The 24,469-nt window shown below is 38.1% G+C and overlaps 1 protein-coding gene across 4 annotated transcripts in view; it reads left to right on the top strand.

The window, feature by feature from the left end:
• MAP3K5 (mitogen-activated protein kinase kinase kinase 5) overlaps positions 1 to 24,469 on the top strand; it is a 204,324-nt gene that overhangs the window by 50,413 nt on the left and 129,442 nt on the right. For all 4 annotated transcript variants that reach the window (XM_042939914.1, XM_042939913.1, XM_042939915.1 and 1 more), the window contains exon 2: positions 15,275 to 15,414. In XM_042939914.1, coding sequence (XP_042795848.1) covers positions 15,275 to 15,414 — 140 coding nt within the window. The remainder of the gene's footprint in view (positions 1 to 15,274; positions 15,415 to 24,469) is intronic.

Raw genomic sequence — 24,469 nt, 5'->3', positions numbered from 1 at the left:
TGAATGAGGGCATCACTTAGTGGCTAATACACTGAAGGGGGCTGTGGCCAGGTCCATTCCTCTCTGGTCTATTGCTGTGTCTGTGGAACAGGCTTATTCCAGATTCCCCATTGAAGGGCCGCTTTTTTTTTTTTTTTTTTTTTTGATTTTTAATGTTTATTTATTTTAGAGAGAGAGACAGAGTTGAGTGGGGGAGGGGCAGAGAGAGAGAGACACAGAATCTGAAGCAGGCTCTAGGCTCTGAGCTATCAGCACAGAGCCTGATGTGGGGCTTGAACTCAGGAACCGTGAGCTCATGACAGATGATTTCTTCATGACTGAAGTGGGCTGAAGTCAGAGGCTTAACTGACTGAGCCACCCAGGTGCTCCCCTCCTCTCCGCCCACCCCCCACCCCTATTGGAGGGCTTCTAAGGGGTATGTTCTTCCCAGTCTTCACTTTAGTGTGACTGGCCTTTTAGGTATAATGGTAGCTCCTGTTTTAAGTGATGTTTTTGTGATCACATTAATCCGTCACATTTAAACAAAACTTTACTTTCCTAGAGAGTTAAGTGAATTCCTGATATTTAATTTTAATTGGAAGAAAAAAAAATAAAAGAACCCAGACTCTTAGGTCAGCCCCCTAAGTCTGTCAGCAATAAACAGATTCTTTAACAACGAATAGTTGTAATTCCAACGCACTCTCTCCATTAGGTCTTCCTCAAGGAGGAAGCTTTAAAGCCCCCAAAATGAATTGTTGAATTCAAATGCATTGTCAACACATAAGCCATGGAGTGACATCATTCCTGGCAGAATCATATTTACACATCTGCTGTGTTAATAGAATTACGGATACTCTTTGAAGAAGATGTAGAAATTTGAACAAAAACAGTTCCCATTTTGACTAGACGCGGATTATTTATTAGGTGTTGCAAGTGCCTTTGAGAGACTACAGAGAACGGAAAAGCATAACATCTTTTAGACCTGTTGGTGAATTCTGACTCAGAGGTTTCCACTTGTTCACACTTTGCGAATCCTGGAGCACAGTGGATCTCCCGGGCACTCACCCACACTGCTTAGATCCGAATGGGTTTATGAGGACAAGAGATGACAGCTGTAAGTGCAAGAAGGGGGTAAAAAAAAAAAACAACCTTTCAAACTGGCCTGTTCATCAGGGTGAGTAACTGTTTCTGCCAAACAAGTTGCATGCGAGCTGGGTGTCTTTCATTTTACTACCTATGTTCTTCCTGCAGCAGGAACAAGTTTAGCGATTCTTGCTTGCGGTTCAGTCGCTTATCGCATGAGGAATAACAGTCTTTGATAAAGAATACACACATTACGAGGCACTATGCACCAACAGTTCACTTTTTAAAATCTCTAAACCATAAGGGCTCCTACCACAGTCTCTTAATCACATTTAAAGTAATTTCTTAATATCATCAAAAACCTTGTCAGTTTTTGGGGCACGTGCGTGGCTCAGTAGGTTAAGCGTCCGACTCTTGATTTCAGCTCAGGTCATGATCCCAGGGTCATGGAATCAAGTCCTGTGCCAGGCCCCGTGTCTCTGTGTTGAGCGGGGAGCCTGCTTGGGATTCTCTCCCTCTCCCTCTCTCTGTCTCTCTCTCTTTCTCTCTCTCTCTCTCTCTCTCTCTATCCCTCCCCTGCTTGCACATGTGCCCCCACCTCTTAAAATAAAAAAAAGAGACATTTAAAACATATGTGAACAGGGGCGCCTGGGTGGCTCAGTCGGTTAAGCGGCCGACTTCGGCTCAGGTCACGATCTCGCGGTCCGTGAGTTCGAGCCCCGCGTCGGGCTCTGTGCTGACAGCTCAGAGCCTGGAGCCTGTTTCAGATTCTGTGTCTCCCTCTCTCTCTGACCCTCCCCCATTCATGCTCTGTCTCTGTCTCAAAAATAAATAAAAAACGTTAAAAAAAAATAAAATAAAAATAAAAAATAAAAAAAAATATGTGAACAAATAAAAAATCTTGTCAGTTGCTAAATTTTCTCATTCATGTCATATTTTTTAAAGTTCGTTTTTAGTCAAGAGTCCAAATCAGGTATATGCATGGTAATTGACGGTGTCCCTAAAGTCTTTACTATCTGATTTCTCTCTCCATCTTGCTTTCCCACTCCCTCTGACGTTTCTTTGAGGAAACCTGGTCCTTTTTCCTGAAGGATTTTTCATTATCTGAATTTTGTTGATTGTATCCCCGTGCTACGCTGTTTTAGTAACTATTATCGTTTATGTAGCTATAACGCGTATATGCTGTAGCCGTTTCCCTAGACAGAGTGTGAAAATCTCAATCAGAACAACCTCAGACATGAATGAAATTGCCATGGCCGTTTTATTAGGGAGCACCATCAGATAATTTTCCAGGATTGGCGGGCCTCTTCCTACTGTCTCTGTGTAGATAAGTTGTAAATGTATAAAACAGGATGCCCATCCATGAGGAACAATCAGATTTTCTTCAAAAAAATGATCTCAAATCAACTCTTGTAACCTTACAGAACTTAATACCAGTGCCAATTGAATGAGGCCGATTATTGGTTCCAACTGGTAAGGAGGACTCTTGTGTAAGATTCTTCTACAAAGAGCTATGCTGTGTGTCAGAAACTTCACTGAAGCGTGAACAGCTTTGCAGATTTAATTGAAATTAAATGTGAGAGACCCCTCCGCCCGCAAATGGCATGCACTTTAACCGCAGTAAAAGCTATAGTAAACTCTAAAATAGCCTGTTCAAAATTTTATGAATTGCTTTTTCAGCATCTGATGAAAATAGATCGATTACTTAAGTACTGAAATTGATTACATAAAATGAGTTTATAGAGATCTAAATTTATGATTATGGACTCTTAAACCCAGTATACCTTTAGGAAATATAATAATTTCAGAGAGAAACATAGTTTTCAATGGTGATATAGAAATTTTTAGCATCAGGGGCACCTCGGTGGCTCAGTCAGTTAAGCATCTGACTCTTGAGTTGAGCTCAGGTCATGATCTCACAGTTTGTGAGTTCAAGCCCTATGCTGGGCTCCATGCTGACAGTGAAAAGCCTGCTTGGAATTCTCTCTCCCTCTTTCTCTGCTCCTCTCCTACTCCCACTCACTCTCTCTCTTTCAAAATAAATAAAATAAATTTTAACATCAAAGCTCTCGATATCCTATTTCTGCTTATAATGTCAGCATGGCCCTGTCACATAATGAACTTTAGAGTTAATTTTGACTTATGCTTTTCCTATATTACCTACTCTTTATAGATTATTGACCAGGTCTGTTGTTATTGCCATTACATTGAAGAATAAATTCTTAAGGTATAAACTGGACCCTATTTTAACTTGTAAAGAGAGTAACACTTTTTGATGTAGGGCCTACTTATATTTGTTTAATAAGAAAAATTATATTGGGGTGCCTGGGTGTCTCAGTTGGTTGAGTGTCTGACTCTTGATTTCTGTTCAGGTCATGATCCCAGGGCCATGGGATTGAGCCCTGCATCAGGCACTGCACTGAGCATGGAGCCTGCTTAAGGTTCTCTCTCTCTCTCTTTCTCTCTCTCTCTCTCTCTCTCCCCCTCTCTCCCCCACCCCGCCCCTTTCCCCTGCTTGCATGCAGTCTCTTCCTCTACAATAAAAATTAAAAAAAAAAAAAAAAAACTATATTGAGGACTGCTTTTTCAAGGCTGACTATTCTCCTCTACCTCACACCCAAACCTGTCTTTCTCATCTGAGAATCTAGAAATTGTCCCTATTAATTAGCCACCTCTCCCTTTAACATCTTCATCTTTCTACTAATGTTCAAGTACTCCACCTTAAAATTAAAAACCTTTAGATCTTTCTATCCCTTTAAAGTATTGTCTGATCTCTTGGTTTCCTTACTGAATGTAAAAGATCTCTACTGTAGATCTCAGTAAATGTTATTCGTCTTCCTTCCTCTTCCTCTTCTGGGGAGTTGTCTGTGCTCATTACCTCCATTCCTTCACCTCTTATTCAACACTTTGAGTTCTGCTGTACTCACCTTCCAAATCCTTGTGGTAGGCTGAAAACTGATCCTTACTCCTATGCTCCAATGTCTATGCCAAAACCCTGGGACTGGTGAATGCTGCCTTATTTGGAAAAAGGGTCTTTGCAGATATGATTGAATTGAGGGTCTTGATAAGGAGATGATCTCAAATTCCTGGGATGGGCCCTAACTGCCATCACAAGTGTCTTTCCAAGAGAGAGGCAAAAGGCAGTTTAATACCACAGGCACACACACGACAGGCCAAGGGATGCTAGAAACTGCTAGATTGTAGAAGAGGCAAAGAATAGATTCTCCTCTAGAGCCTCTAGAGATACCACAGTCTTGGCCTTGCTGACACCTTGATTTTGGACGTCCAAACTATGAAAGAGGGGCGCCTGGCTGGCCCAGTCAGTTAAGCTTCAGACTCATGATTTCAGCCCTGGTCATGATCTTGCAGTTCATGAGTTCGAGCCCCCCATCCGGCTCCATGCTGACAGCACAGAGTGTGCTTAGGATTCTCTCTCTCTCTCTCTCTCTCTCTGTCTCTGTCTCTCTCTCTCTCTCTCTCTCTCCCTCCCTCCCTCCCTCCCTCTCGCTCTCTATCTCTGCCCCTCTCCTGCTCTCTCTTTGTCTCTCTCAAAATAAATAAACTTAAAAAAAACTGTGAGGGGGGCGCCTGGGTGGCGCAGTCGGTTAAACGTCCGACTTCAGCCAGGTCACGATCTCGCGGTCCGTGAGTTCGAGCCCCGCGTCAGGCTCTGGGCTGACAGCTCGGAGCCTGGAGCCTCTTTCCGACTCTGTGTCTCCTTCTCTCTCTGCCCCTCCCCCGTTCATGCTCTGTCTCTCTCTGTCCCAAAAATAAATAAAAAAACGTTGAAAAAAAAACAAAACAAAACTGTGAGGGGTGCCAGGGTGGCTCAGTCGGTTAAGCATCCGACTTTGGTTCAGGTCATGATCTCACGTGACCTGAATTCAAGCCCCACATCAGGCTCTTTGCTGTCAGCACAGAGCCCACTTCAGATCCTCTGTGCCCTCTCTCTCTGTCCCTTCCCCCCCTCTCAGAAATGAGTACACATTAAAAAAATTGTGAAAGAATTACAGTGTTGTTTTTAGGGACTAAGTTTATGGTACTTTGTTATAATGACTACAGGAAACCAAATACAGTCCTCTTTTACCATTCTTGACAAAATCATTAACCAGAGATGAATTGATTTTCACAATGTGAACATGCCTGAATACCCAGATCAAGAGGCAGAACCTTACCAGCCCTCCAGAAGACCTCCCTGAGTCCCCTTTCAGCCACTGTCCTCCACCAAAGTATCTGCTAGGTTTTTTTTTTTACTTTTAATATCAAATTTTTGAGCATCATAGGAACAAAATCATAAGATACCTACTCCTTTGTATCCAGATTCTTTTAACAGTCTGTGAGATTCATTCATGTTGTCACATGTAGTTGTAGATTTTTAAAAATCTTTTGCTATGTGGTATCCATTGTCTCTGTATAGCACACTTTATTTCTTCTATTGTTGAGGGTTTACAAATAGTGCTGTTATGAACATTTATTACACATGCATGTTGATGAACTATGTTTCTGTGGGGTATTTGATGAAGAAAGGGTTTCCTGAATCATAGATACCTTTTCATTTTTCTCTATATTGTCTAAGTTGTTCAATCTCATATACACCTGCCACTTCAACTACTAACAGCACCATGACTCTTAAATCGGTCTGATTCTTTGGCTTTTTGGGTGTTGAGTTGTGTAAGTTCTTTATAGATTTTGGATACTAACCCTTTATCACACATGCCATTTGCAAATCTCTTCTCCCATTCGATGGGCTGCCTTTTAGTTTTATTGATTGTTTCCTTTGCTGTGCAGAAGCTTTTTATCTTGATGAAGTCCCATAGTTCATTTTTGCTTTTGTTTCCTTTGTCTCTGGTGATGTGCTTAGTAAGAAGTTGCTACGGCCAAGGTCAAAGAGGTTCCTGCCTGTGTTCTCTAGGATTTTTGTGGTTTCCTATCTAAAATTCAGGTCTTTAATCCATTTTGAATTTATTTTTGTGTCTGGTATAAGAAAGTTGTCCAGTTTCATTCTTCTGCATGTTGCTGTCCATTTTCCCAACAGTATTTGTTGAAGAGACTGGCTTTCTTCCATTGTATATTCTTTCCTGCTCTGTCAAAGATTAGTGGACCATAGTTGTGGGTCCATTTCTGGGTTTTCTATTCTGTTCCATTAATCTATATGTATGTTTTTGTACCAGTACCATACTTTCTTGAATATAGCTTGAAGTCTGGATATCTGATTCTGATTTCTGCTGTGATTCAGAATGACACCTGTCAGTTAGATACCACACACACACACACGCACACACACACACACACACACACACACACACACACACGATATTTAAAGTATCTCAGTCCAAACTCAAGTTCCTGGAAAAAAATAGTATTTTTTCTTATGTCACTTGTGTTAATGGCAAGCCATAAGTGTTAACCATTCAAGTTTGAAATAGAATCATCTTTAATTCTTTATCCTGTATCCACCAAATCCCCAAAGCCTCTTGAATTCCCTACCATGTTCTCTGTATTAGTTTAGTGAATGACTCCTAACTGACCTCCCAGCTTCCAGTCTGTTTTGTCTATCATCCGTGCATAAAATCTAGGTTTATCTTCCCCAAATTTTGATCTGCCATACCCCTTCTCAAAACATAGATATAGATGGATCACCATTGATTATAGAATCAAGTCAAAATTCTTTGTGCTGGCTGTGTGTGTTTTCATAATTTGATTTCAGCCTCATTTCTATGAGTAATTATTCATATGAGATTTCATCAGGGGTATTGACTTACATTTTAGCATTGTCTTTGATACCATTTTTATGATAAATTGTTCAAAGGGCTTCCTATTAACATTTCTTATGATGGCTCCTTATAATAATCATATATTGAGAGTTTGCTGTGTCTCATGCACATGTAATCCTAACAGCTTTGTGCTGTAAATACTGATATTATTATTCTTGATTTATGGTTAAGGAAACCAAAGCTCAGTGAACTTAAGGTAGTGTCCAAGGTCATCCATCCAGAAACTTAATTAAGATTCAAACACTGGGAAGTCATGAAATGGCTTGTCTGTCATCTGCATGCTTATCCCTTGTCTCAAGGCCCCTGGAGATGGAGAGAAGATTCCCCTTCCAGCTTTTCACCCTGTGATGTGCTTTTCTGAGGCTGCATTTCCTCCTGTCAGAGAGCTGTGGTTCTGGGTCCTTTCACTGTGGGATGGGTACCTTTTATGGATGTGTGCTGATTTCCCCCTCACTTCTCTAAAGCTGGAGCATCAGGAACCGGACTCCCGCGGCTACTGTCCAGGCAAGGAGACATCCGCTTTTATACCAATCTTGTTTGGTTCTGCTTCCTCTTTCTCTCCCTCCTTCTCTCTTCTCCCTTCTTCCCCCTTTTTTCCTTTCCCTCCCTAGGCTTCTCCCTTTTCCTCCGCCCTTCCTTCTGTAGATGCCTTGGCTCTCAACATTTTTAAAATCCAACTTGTGGAGGTTGATTGCCTCTGATCACCTGCTCCTAGTCCTCACTTTCCAGGTTCAAAAAAAAAAAAAAAATTAACTCCCCAGTGTAATAATCAAACAAGCATTAAACAAGCAAATTAAGGCTGGGGTGGGGACATTATGTATACATTTGCTTTAGTAATATAAGAATGATTCATGTTTGAATCACTAGGCATACATTTATTGGAGTTTAGTGATGAGGAAATTATGGGCCAAAATGTTTATTGTTGACATAAATATGTATCATTATACATGACAGTGTTAGCTAAATACATACAGGAAAATAAAATGATACTGATGAAGCTACATGAATAGTAATTCATAGCAGGAATTGCCAAACCATGACCAATTCAAGACAACAATGATGGTAGATTATTCTGTCCTTCATGAAAATCTCAACAATTTTACCTCTATTAATATGGGAGGTTTGCAACGTCCCAACATTGCATATCTGCCAAACTTTAGTAACCTGACTCAGAGTCTCTAGGACGCTCTACCAGGACACTGCTAGGTCATGAGTAACATTTTAGTAATTTACATATAGTAGATTTGTTGGAAATAACCCTTATTTATTCATAATATAGAAAAATCAATGGAATGCAAGCTATACTTCCCTTAAGAATCTAGGGGCGCCTGGGTGGCTCAGTAGGTTAAGCGTCCGACTTCAGCTCAGGTCATGATCTCACAATTCGTGAGTTCGAGCCCCGCATCGGGCTCTGTGCTGACAGCTCAGAGCCTGGAGCCTGCTTTAGATTCTGTGTCTCCCCCTCTCTCTCTCTCTCTGCCCCTCCCCTGCTGATGCTTTGGGTCTCTCTCTCCCTCTTTCAAAAATAAACATTAAAAAAATTAAAAAAAAAAACAACAACAAGAATCTAAGATGGTATGGGCATTTGGGGGTTAGTGTCTGCTCTTTAGGGGAATCTCTAGAATTCCATTGGGAACTGACTTTGTTTCCTACTGAGGTTTGCTTCATTGCTCAGACCAAGCCCCAGGCACTTTGTGCCTTTCCTTTTTCTGTGGTGCCTTTGATGTGCAGGGCTTCTGTTTTTTTAGTCTGCTCTTTGAGGTGCTCCACCCCAACTCCTCTGCCTGCTGATGCCTCATTCACATTTGCTTCAGTCATTCCTTCCACCAGGACTGGCCTCCCTGGCCTCTGAATGTCACCATTTGTACTTCACCAGCACCAGCCACATTCTGCCCGGTACGCCTTCTGTGTCGGTATTTGCCAACTCATGTTTCTGCCCCACAAGAGATGGCAAAAATCATATCTAGTGAATTTTTTCCTTTAACTTTCATAATAGCAAATAATACAACTTTTATGTAATAAGTGCCCAGGACGTTTGTAGAATTAAATTGGCACCAGTGGGTCATCTTGGGGGATGGGTATGATTGAATGGGTAGTTCTGTGTGATAACTTGGGAAGTTTCCATTGATAATGGAGTTTCGGAGTATCTTGTAGACCAGACTACAAGCCAAATCACTACTGAGCTCTTGCCTTGTCATCAGTGATCTAATGTGGAAGGAAAACATTGAATAGATAAGAAGTAACTGAACATTAATGTTTTGCTTCAACTCTGCTTTTTACAAGCAACAGAGGCTCATGTGAGATATTTAACTAACAGATAGGGTATTATGAAGGAAAAATTAAATAAAAAAAAAGTAACACAGACCATGAACCACTGCCATTTAATGACCAAAATGCAATTAGGCACAACAGTTTTATGTTATTGCCCTAAAAATTTATTATGCTTTAATAAACCCTGGGTAAATCTAATTTTGTGCTCCATTTAACATTAACACAATTGGAGGAAAGCAAAGACATGGCACTTTAGCTAAAAATGTAAGAGATTTTTGTACCTTTGTCAATATTTTCAAACAGACTTAATTTTTAAGTATTTAAACTTTAGTTTTTAAGTATAGCAGTTTTACTCACAATATTACTACAGAAACTCAATCAGAAAATTATTAAGTGCATTTGGTCATGAAACATATGAAAGGAATATACGCTTTGGTCCTCAAATCTTTTTTGCATCTCTACATTTATGTTCTGATCTTGAGAACCTCTATAACCTGTAAGTGTAGGGTGTGGCTCAGTGAAGAACTAGGAGCATGGACTCTCCAGCTAGCCTGCTTGTTTTTTGTTTTTAATTTTAGAGAGAGTGTGAGTAGGGAGGGGCAGAGAGAGAGAGAGAGAGAGAGAGAGCAAGAGCTATAATCTCAAGCAGGCTTCATTCACACTCAGTACAGAGCCCAATGTGAGACTCTCGATCTCATGACTGAGATCATGACCTGAACCAAAATTAAGAGTTGGTTGCTCAACCAACTGAGCCACCCAGGCACCCCTAGATTGCTTGAGTTTGAATCCTTCCAAGGATGGCAGGGTGCCATCACTTCCTAGCTGATGATGGGCAGATTATTTATACATTCTCTGCCTCAGTGTCCTAAAGTAATGATAATAATATTGCCTCCAAAAAGGGGTTTTATGAAGATTGAGTTAATTTTTGATAAGCAAATAGTGCCTGGCACATAATAATTATAAATACATGTTTGTGAAATAAAGTGGGTAAACTGCAACTCATAGAAGTGAGTTTTAAGAATTGTGGAGTAACAGGTGTTTATTATAATTACATCTTTTTTTTTGCGTTTTAGACATGATTTAAGATCACCTCACAAGGAAGATAATTTTCACCTATTTTACTGCTTTTGAGAAGATAGTCATAAGATGATATTTTTGTTAAATAATGAAATGTTACTATTTTTAAAAATCCTGTGTTACTGGAAGCCTCAGCCAGTGTAACCAGGCAAAACAAAGCATGCAACAACAAAAACCCCAAACCATAAAAGACATACAGATTAGAAAGGAAGACATAAAACCATTTCTAGTTTCAAATGACATGATTATCCATGTAGAAAATCCCAGAACGTGTGCAAATAAAAAAAAAGCTCCTGGAACTAGTAAGTGAGTTTAGCAAAGTCTCAGGATAGAAGGTCAATATACAAAAGTCAACTGTATTTTTACATACTAGCTATGAAAAACTAGGATTTGAAATTTGAAAGAACATCATCTATAATAGCACCAAAAAAAATGAAACACTTAGGTATAAATCTAACAGAATACATGTAGGAACTGTCTATTGATGGACATCGAGGATGGCACTTGTCGGGATGAGCGCTGGGTGTTGTATGTAAGCAGTGAATCACGGAATCTACCCCCAAAACCAAGAGCACACTGTATACACCATATGTTAGCCAACTTGACAATAAATTGTATTTTAAGAAATTAAAATAAAAAAGAAAATTACAAAATACTTAGGAAAGAAATCAAAGAAGACCTAAATAAATAGAGAGATACACTATATTCATGCATGGAAAGACTCCATGTATGAAGATGTCAGTTCCCCCCAAAGTGATCTATCTGTAGATCCAACACAATATCAGTCAGAATCTCAGGAGGAATTTTTTTGTGTGTGTAGTTATCAACTGATAGCTCTCAGCTACCAATTACACAGGAAACTTACACAGGAAAGCAAATAGAACTAAATTAGCTAAAACAATTTTGAAAACAGAAGAATAGAGTTGGAAGGCTCACAATTGATTTCAATACCTACCATAAAGCCCCAAGTATCAGAACAGTGTAGTGTTGGCAAAAGATAGAACAGAAAACCCAACAACAGACCCACACAAATGTAGCCATTTAGTGTTTGACAAAGAAGCAGAGGCAGTTCGCCTGAGAAAGGAGAGCCTTTACAACAAATATGAATCTTGACCCATATCCCATGTCATTGACAAAAATTAACTTAACATGGATCATAGATCAGAATGTAAAATGTAAAGCTACAAAATTTCTAGAAGAAAACATGGGAGAAAACTTTTGTGACTTTGGGTTAGGCAAGATACCACACCTAAAGCACAATCCATAGAAGAAAAAAATTGATAAATTGGACTTACCGTTAGAAATTTCTGCTCTTTGAAAATCCTGTCAACAGGGGCGCCTGGGTGGCTCAGTCGGTTGAGCGGCTGAGTTTGGCTCAGGTCATGATCTTGTGGTCTGTGAGTTCGAGCCCCGCGTCGGGCTCTGTGCTGACAGCTCAGAGACTGGAGCCTGTTTCAGATTCTGTGTCTCCCTCTCTCTGACCCTCCCCTGTTCATGCTCTGTCTCTCCCTGTCTCAAAAATAAAAATAAAAAAACGTTAAATTGTTAAAAAAAAAAAAAGAAAATCCTGTCAACAGCCTGGAAAGACAAGTCACAAACTGGGAGAAAATATTTGCAAATCCCATTGTCTGACAAAGGAAAAATATCCAGATAATATAAAGAACCCACAAACCTCAACAAGAAGAAAACAAATTCAACAATTTAAGAAAATGGGGCACAGGCTCTGATCACTTCATCAGAGAAGAAAGAAGAGTACATTTTACTCCATGGAAATGAAAAAATAAATTTAGAAAAGAACATAAATATATCAGTCATCTGGACCTGAAGTAGAAAAAAGTGCCTCTTTTTCTGAGTTGTACTCTATTCAGTGTATTAAAATTATACAAACAAGCATTTTTAATGTTCTATACAGCATCCAAAAAAATGTATCTGTTCCTGCTTAGACATTCAGACCTGATGAGTATGCTCCATTTTGCCTGTACCATTTATTTTGAATATCTAGTTTCACTCTTAATCTAAAAGCCTTCTGCAGTGTTTCTATTTTATTTTAGCATCAAGTCCCAGGAGGCAGTTCTCTGGAAATAACCCATCTCCCTTCTTCTTGTGACTGCTTTAACTTAGCTAGTATTTTTCTTTGCACATCTCTCGTTTGTTTTTCATCAGCCACTGCTTCATTCGGTTTCTTTCAGCCCCATGTTACGCTGTCTCTTGATTTTAGAGCCCTGCGACTGACTGCGAGTGGCTGGCATCTGTGGGAGGAGGAAACAGTGTGGGTGCAGGAGGCAGATGGGGCGTGTAGGTGGGATGCAGTGACTCATTTTCTCATGTGTTGATTTTTGATGTAGAAATGTGAAGGACCCCAAAAGAAAACTCTTTATTTGTATTAAAGAGCCCGTAAGTCATTTTAGCCTTGAAAAAAAATCTTTTGAAGCTCCTGTGACCTGGCTGCCTCTTTCATAACCTCACTAAATCCTCTCTGTCTTCAGCCTCCGTTTGATCTGATTTATTTCTCCTCCACAGAATGTGAATTCTAATCTCACGTTCATTAGACAAGGTCGATTGCATCAAACAGCTTAAGAGTCTGCATTATTTTTTTGTGCTGCGGTTCAGTTTTACGTTCAGTCACACAGGTTTTCAGTATTGTTTTTCTTGTGTTTTGGTAGGTTTTTAAATTTTAAAAGTAATCAATGTTCGTAAGAAAAACTGTAAAAAATATATAGAAGGAATAAAGAAGAAAAAATAATGCACAATCGCAATACGCAGCTGTTATTTTGGTGTACAACTTTCCAGACATTTTTTTTATTCACATGCCTATATTCACATATAATGTATACATTATAAAGTATTATATTTAATACTTTTTTTTACTTACTATAGCTTGAGCTTACCTCTGTTGCTAAATATTCTTATACAATATTGTTTTTTTAATTTTTTATTTTAATTCCAGTGTAGTTAACATACAGTGTTATATTTAGTTTCAGGTGTACAATATAGTGATTCAAAAATGTAGCTTTCAATGGTTGCATAATAAGCCACTATTTGAATCTACCTATGTATCTACTTACCCACATACCTATTTTCCTATTAATGGTGTTTTCCATTTTATTGCAAAAAAAAAAAAATTCCGTGGACATCCTTACAAGTAAACCTGCCACATTTATAGGAATTTTCTTGGAGTAAATTCTTAGGAATGGAGGTATTCGATCAAAAAGTGTAAATAATTTTAAGTATTTAAGTCTCCCGGGAAGTTTAAACTTCTCCTTGGCATATGAGTATCATTTCTCTGCATCTTCATTGGCACTCTTTAATATTTTTGACCACTTGTTAGACAAAAAAAAGTGGCATTTTACAGTTTGCCTAATGTGCACTTATTCATAGTGAGGTACAGAATATTATTTGTGTATTTCTTTGCCATTTTAGTTATTCTTTTGTGAATTTGCCTGCCTGTATCCATAGCCTAATTTTCTATTGTGATGTCTTTATGGTTGCTTATTCTAAATTGAACAATAAGAGATGATTTATAGTGATATTAACCTTTCATCTCTCATATATTGCAAATATTTTTAACAAGTTAGCAACATCTGTTAAATTTGTCACAAGGTATGTTAACATTTTCATTTTAAGCGTGATTAGGATTTGTTTCACCATTATATTTTCCAAATATTACTAGTTACGATTACAAAGGGAGCTCTTGGTTATCATGATGATTTTGCATCTCAACACCTTATTAAATTATCTTATAGCTTATAATAGTTATTTAGTTGATTCTATTGAGATTTTTTTTTTGGTTTGATAGCCAAAACATCTCCAAGTAATGATAATTGTGTATTTTATTTTATAATATTATATCTCTTTGTGAAATCTTATTGCATTATCTGGGATTTTCAGAAAGCCAACTAGTGGTGGGAATAATTGGCTGCCTTGTCTTTTTCCTGATTTTCCTGGGAATACCTATAAACAAAGTTGGCAGTTGTGAATATATATCATTTTCATGTTAAAGGCATGCACTTCTATTTTTGGCTTGCAATTATTTTTAATGAGAAATGGGTTTTGGATTTTAATTATGCACTTGGAACACCTGTGGAGATGCTGATAATTTTTTTTTTCCATTGAGCCATCCTTGCATTCCCAAAATAAATTGTAAACCCGTGATCTAGTTTTCTTATACTGTAATGCTTGGTGCATTTTCTTCGTTTTTTTTTTTCATATTTTTGTCCATATACAAAATAAGTTTGAAACTAATCTATATTTCATTTTTTGGACATTATTATCAAATTTTGGTGTCAGGCTTATACTTATCTTGGTGTTAGTCTTCTCTGAGCTTTGGTAGAATTTGTATCTGGTTATATTATCCTTCTTAGTCATAATTTTCTGTATCTTTGCTTTCTTTTTTTTTTCTTGATTATACTTGCTGGGGACTTGCTGGATATTGATAACAATAAATAATTAGTTATAAAATACAGCTCTGGATTAATTCATAATCTTACCTATTTGATTTTTTTAATATTTATTTATTTATTTTGAGAGAAAGAGAGGGAGCACATATGAGCCTGGCAGAGGGAGAGAGAGAATCCCAAGCAGATTCCATACTGTCAGCACAAAGCCAGATGTGGGGATCAGTCTCATGAACAGTGAGATCATAACCTGAGCTGAAATCAGGAGTCCAAGGCTTAACCTACTGAGCCACCCAGGTGCCCCTTACCTATTTGCTTTTTTAAGTCTTATTTTACATTCATCACTTAAGGCAGTTTCCTGCGGATCTGCTTCTGGAACCTGAGTTTACTTGTTTTAAAGTTGAAATTTCATAGAGAGAAGTAGCCCCAGCAGCCCACCGTTGGCAGACTTTGCTTAGTTTCCAGTAATTATATGATCTCCTTTGTGTTTAAAAAAAAAAAAAAATGCAGGTTTGCTGCATTTTCTAAAACCACTTCCAGGTAGAACTACAAATTCAAAATTCAGTAGTAAGTGAGGAGGGAAAATCCCTATCATCTCCTCATTTCCTCTTTGAATACTAAGTTGTTGAAATCAAACTGTGCTTACCGGGCATTATTTAGGTGTCATCTTTGGGGGGCTTTGTTTTGTGTTTGCAGATATCGCTGTGGTGGAGATGAGTGACGCCTTCCGACAGCCATCGTTGTTTTACCACCTCGGGGTCAGAGAAAGTTTCAGCATGGCCAACAACATCATCCTCTACTGTGATAATAATTCAGACTCTCTGCAGTCACTGAAGGTACCTGACTTGTTTACTCCATGTTTACTGTAGGCACTGGAGTTTTAGGGATCCCTCTCGGTCTCTCTGACATCCAAAACTCCTTAAGTAGCTTATGTTTGTGAAAGGTTGTTTTTGTCAGTCTAACAATTACACAGCAGTTCCTAGTGAAGCTTTGAGGTTTATCTAGAATTCAGTGGAGAAGAAATTCGATGACACGTAGAAAAATGGTTGTGTTGAGTTCTGAACTGCAGTTAGAGTTGCGGCTGGGGAGACTGCGTTCCTAGGAAGTCGTCCAGTCCACTGGAGAAGGAAATGGAGATGGCATGAAGTATCGTCAAGCCTTATGCTGTGTCACCATTGAGGGTTTCACTGGGCACACCCTGTCTCCACCTAGAAATACGCTTTCTACTGAAAGTACTCGGGAAGAGAAATTCTCCAAATATCACCAGAAAACTGCTATCCTCTTCCCTGGGAGATGATTTCAGTAACTCAACAACTTAGGGAAAGGAGAAATAAAAACCTACTATATTTGTCTACAAAACTCAGCATATCATTCTCTCCATTATAGGGGCATAATGATAGGAAGGTATTTCTTCCATCCAAAAAGATTGTCTAAAATGCTTCTGCAAGGCCAAGTGATTTTACACCGTGTGATTCTTTGAAAAGCATCTAACAATTCTGTGAAATGCGTGCTGAGTCTGATATCATCCATTTCCTTTGTGAAACTTCCAGCCAGCTTCATGCAACTTATTCTTATCTGTATCTTCCAGTTTTCAAATCAAAGCCAAGCTGGGAACATGGAGACCTAAAACCCAGAGCCATATTTCCAACCGTTTAGTAATTGCTATATGAAGATCTCTAACCCCACACCCATGAAAAAAAAAAAAAAGTCGTATTTTGCTTTTATCTGAATATCTAAAGCTTGTATGACTTTTTTGAAAATCTGTAGTTTCATTTAGCAAATATACATTTACTGAAGGCCAGGCATTGTGCTGGCCATTGATAGGCTATCCCTTTACAGAATATTCTGCAATAGTCCTTAGAGATTTGCCCCTACTCTGTTTGAATCTGTTTTGTTTTTTTTTTTTTTTACCCAGAGAAATTCTTTAAGCTACCCCTACTTTATTTTACCTTAGATTTACCCCTCTAATTAATGCATCATAAAGTTTTGTGGTGGTGTATTTTAATTAAACATTTTGATTTACTACCATTTATAACATATCAGTAGTCAACAAAGGAATGAAATTATTTTATTTTTTATTTTTATTGCATTACTTTATTTTATTTACATTAAGTATTCTAAGCAGGCAGTGTTGTGTTAGACATTTTCACTTCACCCTACTTTTATTCTTGCCCTATGGTTATTTTGTGATTTCATTTATGACTATTCTTTCCTGGGGAAATTTTTTAAAAAATGAATTAAAATGACATTTGAGAGAAAGAGTTGAAGCTCATCAGAAATGTTTATGGAACAAATAAATTGATTTCATTGGTTTTTGCCAGCCTTTGTTTAGAAGTGTTATTGGTACTTGAATACAATAGTTCTTTAAACAGGCTAATCTATCTAAAATATACTCATTTATCTTGTACCTAATAGCTGCTTGTAACTGAGCACTTACTGTGTGTTTCACCCACATACATTTTCACATTTAATTCTAAAAACATCCCTGTGGGGTATATTATGTGCTGTCATACCATTATTTTATAGAATTGCAAACTGAGACTCAAATAATTTCAATCATCTGCCTAACTCCGAAGCCCACCCTCCTAACCCCTAAACTTCATTGCAGTTTCTTCTAGTTAGAAGGATATCTGACTTTCCTGTTAGGTGTGTTCATTGAGAAAACCCATCAATTATGTCTGCCCCCTGAATTGTTCCGTACAACAGCCATCCTGTCTTTTCTCTTACTCCTTCCACTAGCTTAAGCTTTTGCCACTTTTTGTTTGTTTGTTTGTTTGTTTAACTTGTTCCTGGTCCAAATAAGTGTCTGGTTGCAAAGGACCAAGTTCTCTGGGACAGAAAGTAATTTTTTTCAGTCTAACAATTTCCTCTGAGCCCTAGAAATTTTTCTGGTCCTCTGCTACTGAGAAAAAAGTGTGTGTGTGTGTGTGTGTGTGTGTGTGTGTGTGTTTAATTTTATTAATTTCCATTGTAGTTCATTATAGGCGTTATCCCTGCCTTCTACCAACAGAAAAGAAAACATCTGTGAAATAAGGCAGAACAGGAGTTACTGTAAAATATACTGTAAAAATATATTATGTATAGATTAGCCAAATAAAATAAAAATGAACCATCTCTCTGTTTTCACAGGGCACAGACAGAACGAGAATGCTATTCTGGTCACATATCGAGCCTCACGTACATTGATTCTTTGGATATCTAGAAAGTACAGCTGCACCAGTTTTATTTCATCTACTGCTCTTTGTTGAAGAGAGCAGTTTCTCTTTGGCAGCAAAATCATAGGAAAAAAAATTTAAGTTTAGGCTCCTAAAAAATAATTGATAGGAACATAAAAATACTTGATATCTGTGTCTGGGTTTCCATATGAAAGGATGTTGAGGATCTAATCAAATCATATACTTGCAATAAGATTTGTATACATTTGAAATCGCAAGTACTATCTTACTGTAGTAAGAATGAATGAAATATTTAATTTTTTTTCAGAAAGAGATCATTGCACTTTGAGAAAGAGAAGTTGATAGTTTTTTCCCTTAGCATTTTAACAACACAATCTTCACTGTTTTCTTTAAATAAATATCACGATAACTTCTTACGTGCGTGTTAATGAGACTCTATGCTAAGACTTAACACTTGCTTGAAAATAAGAATGGCTGTAACAGTTCTTTCCAGATTAATTTCATGTATTACAGAAATGATCAGACCTCCACTTGGGGTCTCTCAGCAGAATGGAGGAGTAAGCCTGGACACGCCTAACCAATGAGCCGTGGGACAGACCCACAAAACGCATCTGACATCAGAAAGGACTTGAAGGAAACAAAGGGCTGTTGTATAGAGTGTGGAAATTGTTCTAATGAGCCATTTCTTCTATCGGCAGAAATTCCTTTTTGGAACTGCTCTCAGCTCTAATTCTTGAGATTCATTCCCCTTTTCCTTTCTTCAGCTCCCTCTCTTCCCTGCAAGCCACTCCCCACTCACTTTAAACAGTGCTGCTTATAAAAACAAAGCAAAACAAAACAAGGAAATACCCCTGCATACCATCAGATAGTCAACAATTAGAAGCCCTTATAGTGCCCACCACAAGGCTGTGGAGAGTAGGAGATGGGCACTGCTGGTGGGAGGGTATATTGGCACTACTTCCAAAGAGCAATTTGGCAACACCTAGGTATTATCAGATGAGCATACCACAGAAGCTCAGCAACTCTGTCTCTGGATGTGTACTGTAAAAAGAGTCTCTGGCATGCAGAAGGGGACTAATCAAGAATGTTATATGACCATTGTTTGTAATAACCCCTCTCCCCAGAGAATTGGTAAATACCTATCAACAAGGGAATGAATAAATACCTTCTGGTAGAGTCATTCAGTGGAATATTCTAGAGCACTCAAATGAATTAACTAGAGTCTTATGTGTCACTATCAATATATCTCAGAAACGGTGTGGAGAGAAAAAAAAACAAATCACAGAAGCGTGTGTGCGGTATGATACCATCCATACAAAATCTAATCACGTGCAAGGCAGTGCTTTCATACGTCTTTGCGTTTTGAAGGATAGATGTGCACATGGGAATTACAAACAACAAATTCAGAATAGTTGTCTCTTTGGGAGATAGGAATAGAACAGGACTGGGGGGAAAGACAAGAGTCTTCACATTTATCTGCAATTTTTGATTTCTAAGTCTAGGTGGTATATACATGAGTGTGTGATAATTTCTATGCTTTTTTTATAGTTGAAATATCTCACAATCATTTTCTTAAGGAAGAAGTTTGCGGTACTTTGTATCTTTCCGGATAATTTACATATATTTTGGCATTTAAATCCCCAAATAGTGTTTAATTTCTTTCTGCTTGCATTCTAACTGTGATTAAAAAGACTCAGATGCATTTGGACCTTTCTTTCTGCACTAAGATAGGCTTTATTCCCATGTTATCTATTACGGAATAAATGTTTCTCTAGAGATTGAAATGCACATCAGTTAGTAGTGACACAGCTTATGTGGAAAAGTAATGATTATGTGAGATTATTCCCTTTTCAAGAAATTTAGTTATATTTTTCTTTTTAATCATTGCTTGAAAAGTTATTTCATTTTAACAATACACAGTTCCTCACAAAATTAAAAATAGAATTACCAGGAGCACCTGGGTGGCTCAGTCGGTTGAGCGTTTGACTTCAGCTCGGGTCATGATCTCACAGGGTTGGTGAGTTCGAGCCCGGCATCGGGCTCTCTGCTGTTAGTGCAGTACCAGCTTCAGATCCTCAGTCTCCCTCCCTCTCTGCCCCTACCCCGCTTGTGCTGTCTCCCTCTCCTTCTCTCTCTTTCTCAAAAATAAATTAACCTTTAAAAAGTAAATAAATAAAAAATAAAAATCGAATTACCATATGATCCAACAATTTCACTCCTGGACAAAATATCCAAAAGACTTGAAAGCAGGATCTCATGGAGATATTTGTTCACCCATGTCCCTGGCAGCATTATTCACAGTAACCAAAAGGTAGAAGTAACTTAAATATCCATTAAGAGATGAATGGATAAAATAAAATGTGGAATATACACAAAATGGAATATTATTCAAGTCTTGAAAAGGAAGGAAATTCTGACATGATGAACGTTGACAACTATCATAGTTTCTCATTCAGACAGCTCTGTGGTACTGATGATCTTTTATCTTGCAGGTATAGAGGGACCCAATCTCCTTTAGAGCTTATTGTGAGAAACTGGATATTATGTTTTTCTGATACTTACTCATTTCCACTTAAAGCAAATTGTTATAGTTTTGAAAAGAGCAGCGATATCCTTGTTGTCAATTTCAGTGATTCTGCCAACTTCTAGTCAATTGGTGAAGATATGAGGGTCATTTTTGGTACAAATACCTCGAACTTAAATTGAATTTTTACTTGGATCTGGTGAATCTACTCAGGTTCCACTGTGTTCTTAAACCTGTACATTTTTTCCCCCTCTTACACTGCCAGTTCCTCTTCTTAAAGTCTTAACCTCCCTTACCAAAGTTAATTACTCAGAGGAATCTACTTTTAGATTTTGAGTTGTGTATGAAATTAAAATTTATATTTTTCCAATGGTTTATTTATTTTTTTTTTTAGTTTAACAGTGAATTTTTATTGGATTCAAGTATCTTGCTTACTTGATAACCAACCATTGATTTGTAAGCCATGGCACTCTCTACTCTCCCTGGTTCAACATAGCGTCACAAACCTTCATATTGTTTCATGGACAGATTTTTCTTTCTGTTGAGAGAGGAAACAGTCGTGTTCTCTATTTTACTTATAGGAAGGGTCTACCTTTTATCTGAGCTATAATCATTCCCCACCAAATTGGGACGGAAAAAAGGTAACTTGGGGGAGGAGCAGACGAGTAATACATGTGAGCACCTCTTTATCAAGATTTTCTCTGAAGATCAGACAAACTAGATGAATGATTTATTTAGCATGAGTTGATTTCCCAGGTGTAGAATCCATCCCTGAGTTTTTGGAAAGGGCCTGAGATTGGAGAATCCAGTTTTCTTTCATGTCAATTAGCAATCTTACATCTACTGAGGAGTTACCTGTATACTGGATAGAGTACGCCTTTGTTTTCCTATCTAATTCCTCCTTTACCTCCCCACCCACACCCACTCTTTCTAGTGTCTAATTACCATTTTTGTCAAAGAGAGAAAGAAGTCTATCCTACACTGCGAGTGGAAAATGTCATCATATCACTGAGTTGGCACCAGATATTTTCTTCATTTGTAGAGACTTCCATCGTAGGCCCATGAGTCTGAATATGTAAACAGCAAGAAGGAATACTTCTGCACACTGAAGATCCGAGTCTGAAAGCCTCCTGACTCCCACCCAGATGGGGCAAGGCTTGCCTGAATTCTGTTCCCTTTTGTTCATTATAAATAAGTGATTCTTGCTGTGCAAGCTGATCTATGTGGCACACAAACCCATTATCCTATTTAGGTCCTTGTAGAATGCATCCTTGAAATTTTTACTGAAATTTATGCAAAAAATGTAATCTACTGTACAGAAATTCATTATGCTTGTAGCTACATAACAATAGAGGTTTTTTTTTTTTAATAAGAAATACCTGTATTTGAGTAATTTGTTCCAGTTAGGTGTTGCTGAGACAAATAGCTGGTGTCAAAGAAGAGGAAGTTAATTGTAATGGCAATACATAATAAGGAGAAGTTTGTGTTAAAAAGCTGTTTCAGTCAGAGAAAGACAAAAATCATATGACTTCACTCATATGAGGACTTTAAGAGACAAAACAGATGAACATAAGGGAAGGGAAACAAAAATAATATAAAAACAGGGAGGGGAACAGAATAGAAGAGACTCATAAATATGGAGAACAAACTGAGGGTTGCTGGAGGGGTTGTGGGGGGGGGGCGGGGGATGAGCTAAATGGGTAAAGGAATCTACTCCTGAAATCATTGTTGCACTAGATGCTAACCAATTTGGATGTAAATGATTAAAAAAATAAAAAATAAAATAAAAGGAGTGAAGAATTATGCTCTACTTTCTTCAATCAGAGCATGTACATAAATTACTTGGACTTCTGCACTGGAGGTTTGTCCATTTTCTCCCATTTATATATGTATTCAGGAATTTACTTATATTAGCTGGATTCACAGATTTTTTTTAATACTTTGGATTATAAAATTATCATTTTAATATTTAAAAAAAAGCTGTTTCAAATCCTTTATGTGTAGAATGTCGCTCCTCAACATCCCAGCCACATTCAAAGACATCTCTACTTATAGTAGAGTCCTCCCACAAAGACATATTTATTTAACATAAAATAAAATTTAGAGGGATGAGAGGAGAGTCAAAATTTCTTTTGGGATTACTTTCCAGCTTTGTTATAATTTAACCTGACTTTTGGTACAGGTTGATTTAATCGACAGCTGTTCATGTGAAGAGAAGGATATGTTCTCACCCCTGCTCACAAAACAGTAAGGTATAAAATATGTCTAGATCTGGTAAAATAGGAATTGAGTTGGGGTTGTTTGTTTTGATAATATTAATACTCAAACTATGTATGTCTTTAAAATGCTTAACATACTTTTATGAGCTTATTTCAATTATTCTTGAAAAACAATCCAAGATAGACAAGTTCGGTACTTTCTACATAGATTAGGCAGATGAAAGATACTTTCTTTACAGATGAGAAATAAACCCAGAGAGATACAGTGACTTAAAGGCACACACAGTAAGTGTCAGAGAAGGGCAAACTCCATCTTGTCTGACTTATCATCACGTATATTTCTAAGTCTGCGCACAGATTTCATGTCCTATAAAAATATGATTTTCTGGATTCTTGTTAGATTGTTGAGCTTTTTTTTTTTTTTAACATGAGCTTTGATGCAAGCCTAACATGGAAGCACTAACGTAATTAGTTTCCTAACTTTAAAGATGGGCCAGTTCTGTGACACCTGTGTTGGAGTGTTCTTCCTGAGCTGGTACAGCTTTATTTTTGCAGCATGCTGAAGAGTAAAGTTGAATCCTACCCTCTTGGTGAGGCCCGGGATGTTCACAACAGCCCATTTGATATTTCCTAGTCTCGTCGTGTTTTGAAGTGTTGAACTTAGGTAAGAGGATGGAGCTAGGGAGTATAAGAAATAACCCTCCTTTACCCAACTTGGGTGGAACCCTTGCCTACTTCCCCTTGGACAGGAAGCGGGATCAGAAGGGAAGACCCAGAGGTCACCAGCTGGGGACCACATTCTCTCCAGCCAGGAACTCCCAGCCTGCTCCTTTTCTTTCAGGAAGCTGAGGTCCTGCTTGCTAGTTCTGCTTTTCCCAGCCTGAATCAATTGAACTTGGCAACCCCAGACCAGCTGCTCCCACTTCCTTCCCCCGGCTGCGATTACCTAAATTCTAGGCACACTTTCCAGTTTTGGAGATGCTCCATTTATTTATCCTTAAAATGACCTCTTCAAAGTTGTATTGTCCCAAATAGCTATCAAAAGTTGCCTTTGTCTTCCCTTGCAAAGAGACCCAGACTAGATTGTCTCTTCTGTTTTCTTTCCCTATCTGGTTATCAAAGGGTACTGGAAAATGGGAAAAAAAACAATTTGGGGTGTTTCTGGTACAGCCAGGGGGTGTGCAAACCAGAAAGCCTAAGACAAGTATGAAGTTGTAGGGAAGTAATACATCCTCAAAACATTTCATTGGGAAGGATTTGGAGTTTATTTTGCCATCTTATTTCTAAGCAGTTTAGATGAGGAATTTCCATGCAGTGATGTGAAACATAGCAGTTGTGTCTTAAATTTATTTCATGTCCTCCTTTTTTTTCCTTCAGTGGGTTCGGTACAGATTAAACGTTCACTTGTCTCCCTGAGTAGGTAGCTACCTTGTGAGGTCTTGTTTGCTCTTTATTTGTACTGAGTTACAATGCACACATAGTACTTTTCTTCTTTAGAGTTGATGCCTCATTTAACATTACATCATAAACTGTGAGTAAACTCTGTCTCCTTCAAGAGAACAATTTATATCCATTTAGCCTTTGCAAAACATAAACAATAGTTAATAAGAATTCAACAGATCCTATGATTTTTTTTTTTTAAATTTTTTTTTTCAACGTTTTTTATTTATTTTTGGGACAGAGAGAGACAGAGCATGAACGGGGGAGGGGCAGAGAGAGAGGGAGACACAGAATCGGAAACAGGCTCCAGGCTCCGAGCCATCAGCCCAGAGCCTGACGCGGGGCTCGAACTCACGGACCGCGAGATCGTGACCTGGCTGAAGTCGGACGCTTAACCGACTGCGCCACCCAGGCGCCCCAGATCCTATGATTTTTTTAAACAGTGACTTTTTATTGGATTCTTTTCAGCACTTTTATTTATTTATTTTTTAAATGTTTACTTGTTTTGAGAGCAAAAGTGTGCACGCGTGCA

The sequence above is a fragment of the Panthera leo genome, chromosome B2, assembly GCF_018350215.1.
Source record: "Panthera leo isolate Ple1 chromosome B2, P.leo_Ple1_pat1.1, whole genome shotgun sequence".
Lineage (NCBI taxonomy): Eukaryota > Metazoa > Chordata > Mammalia > Carnivora > Felidae > Panthera > Panthera leo.
This window is presented reverse-complemented; position numbering and strand designations above follow the sequence as displayed.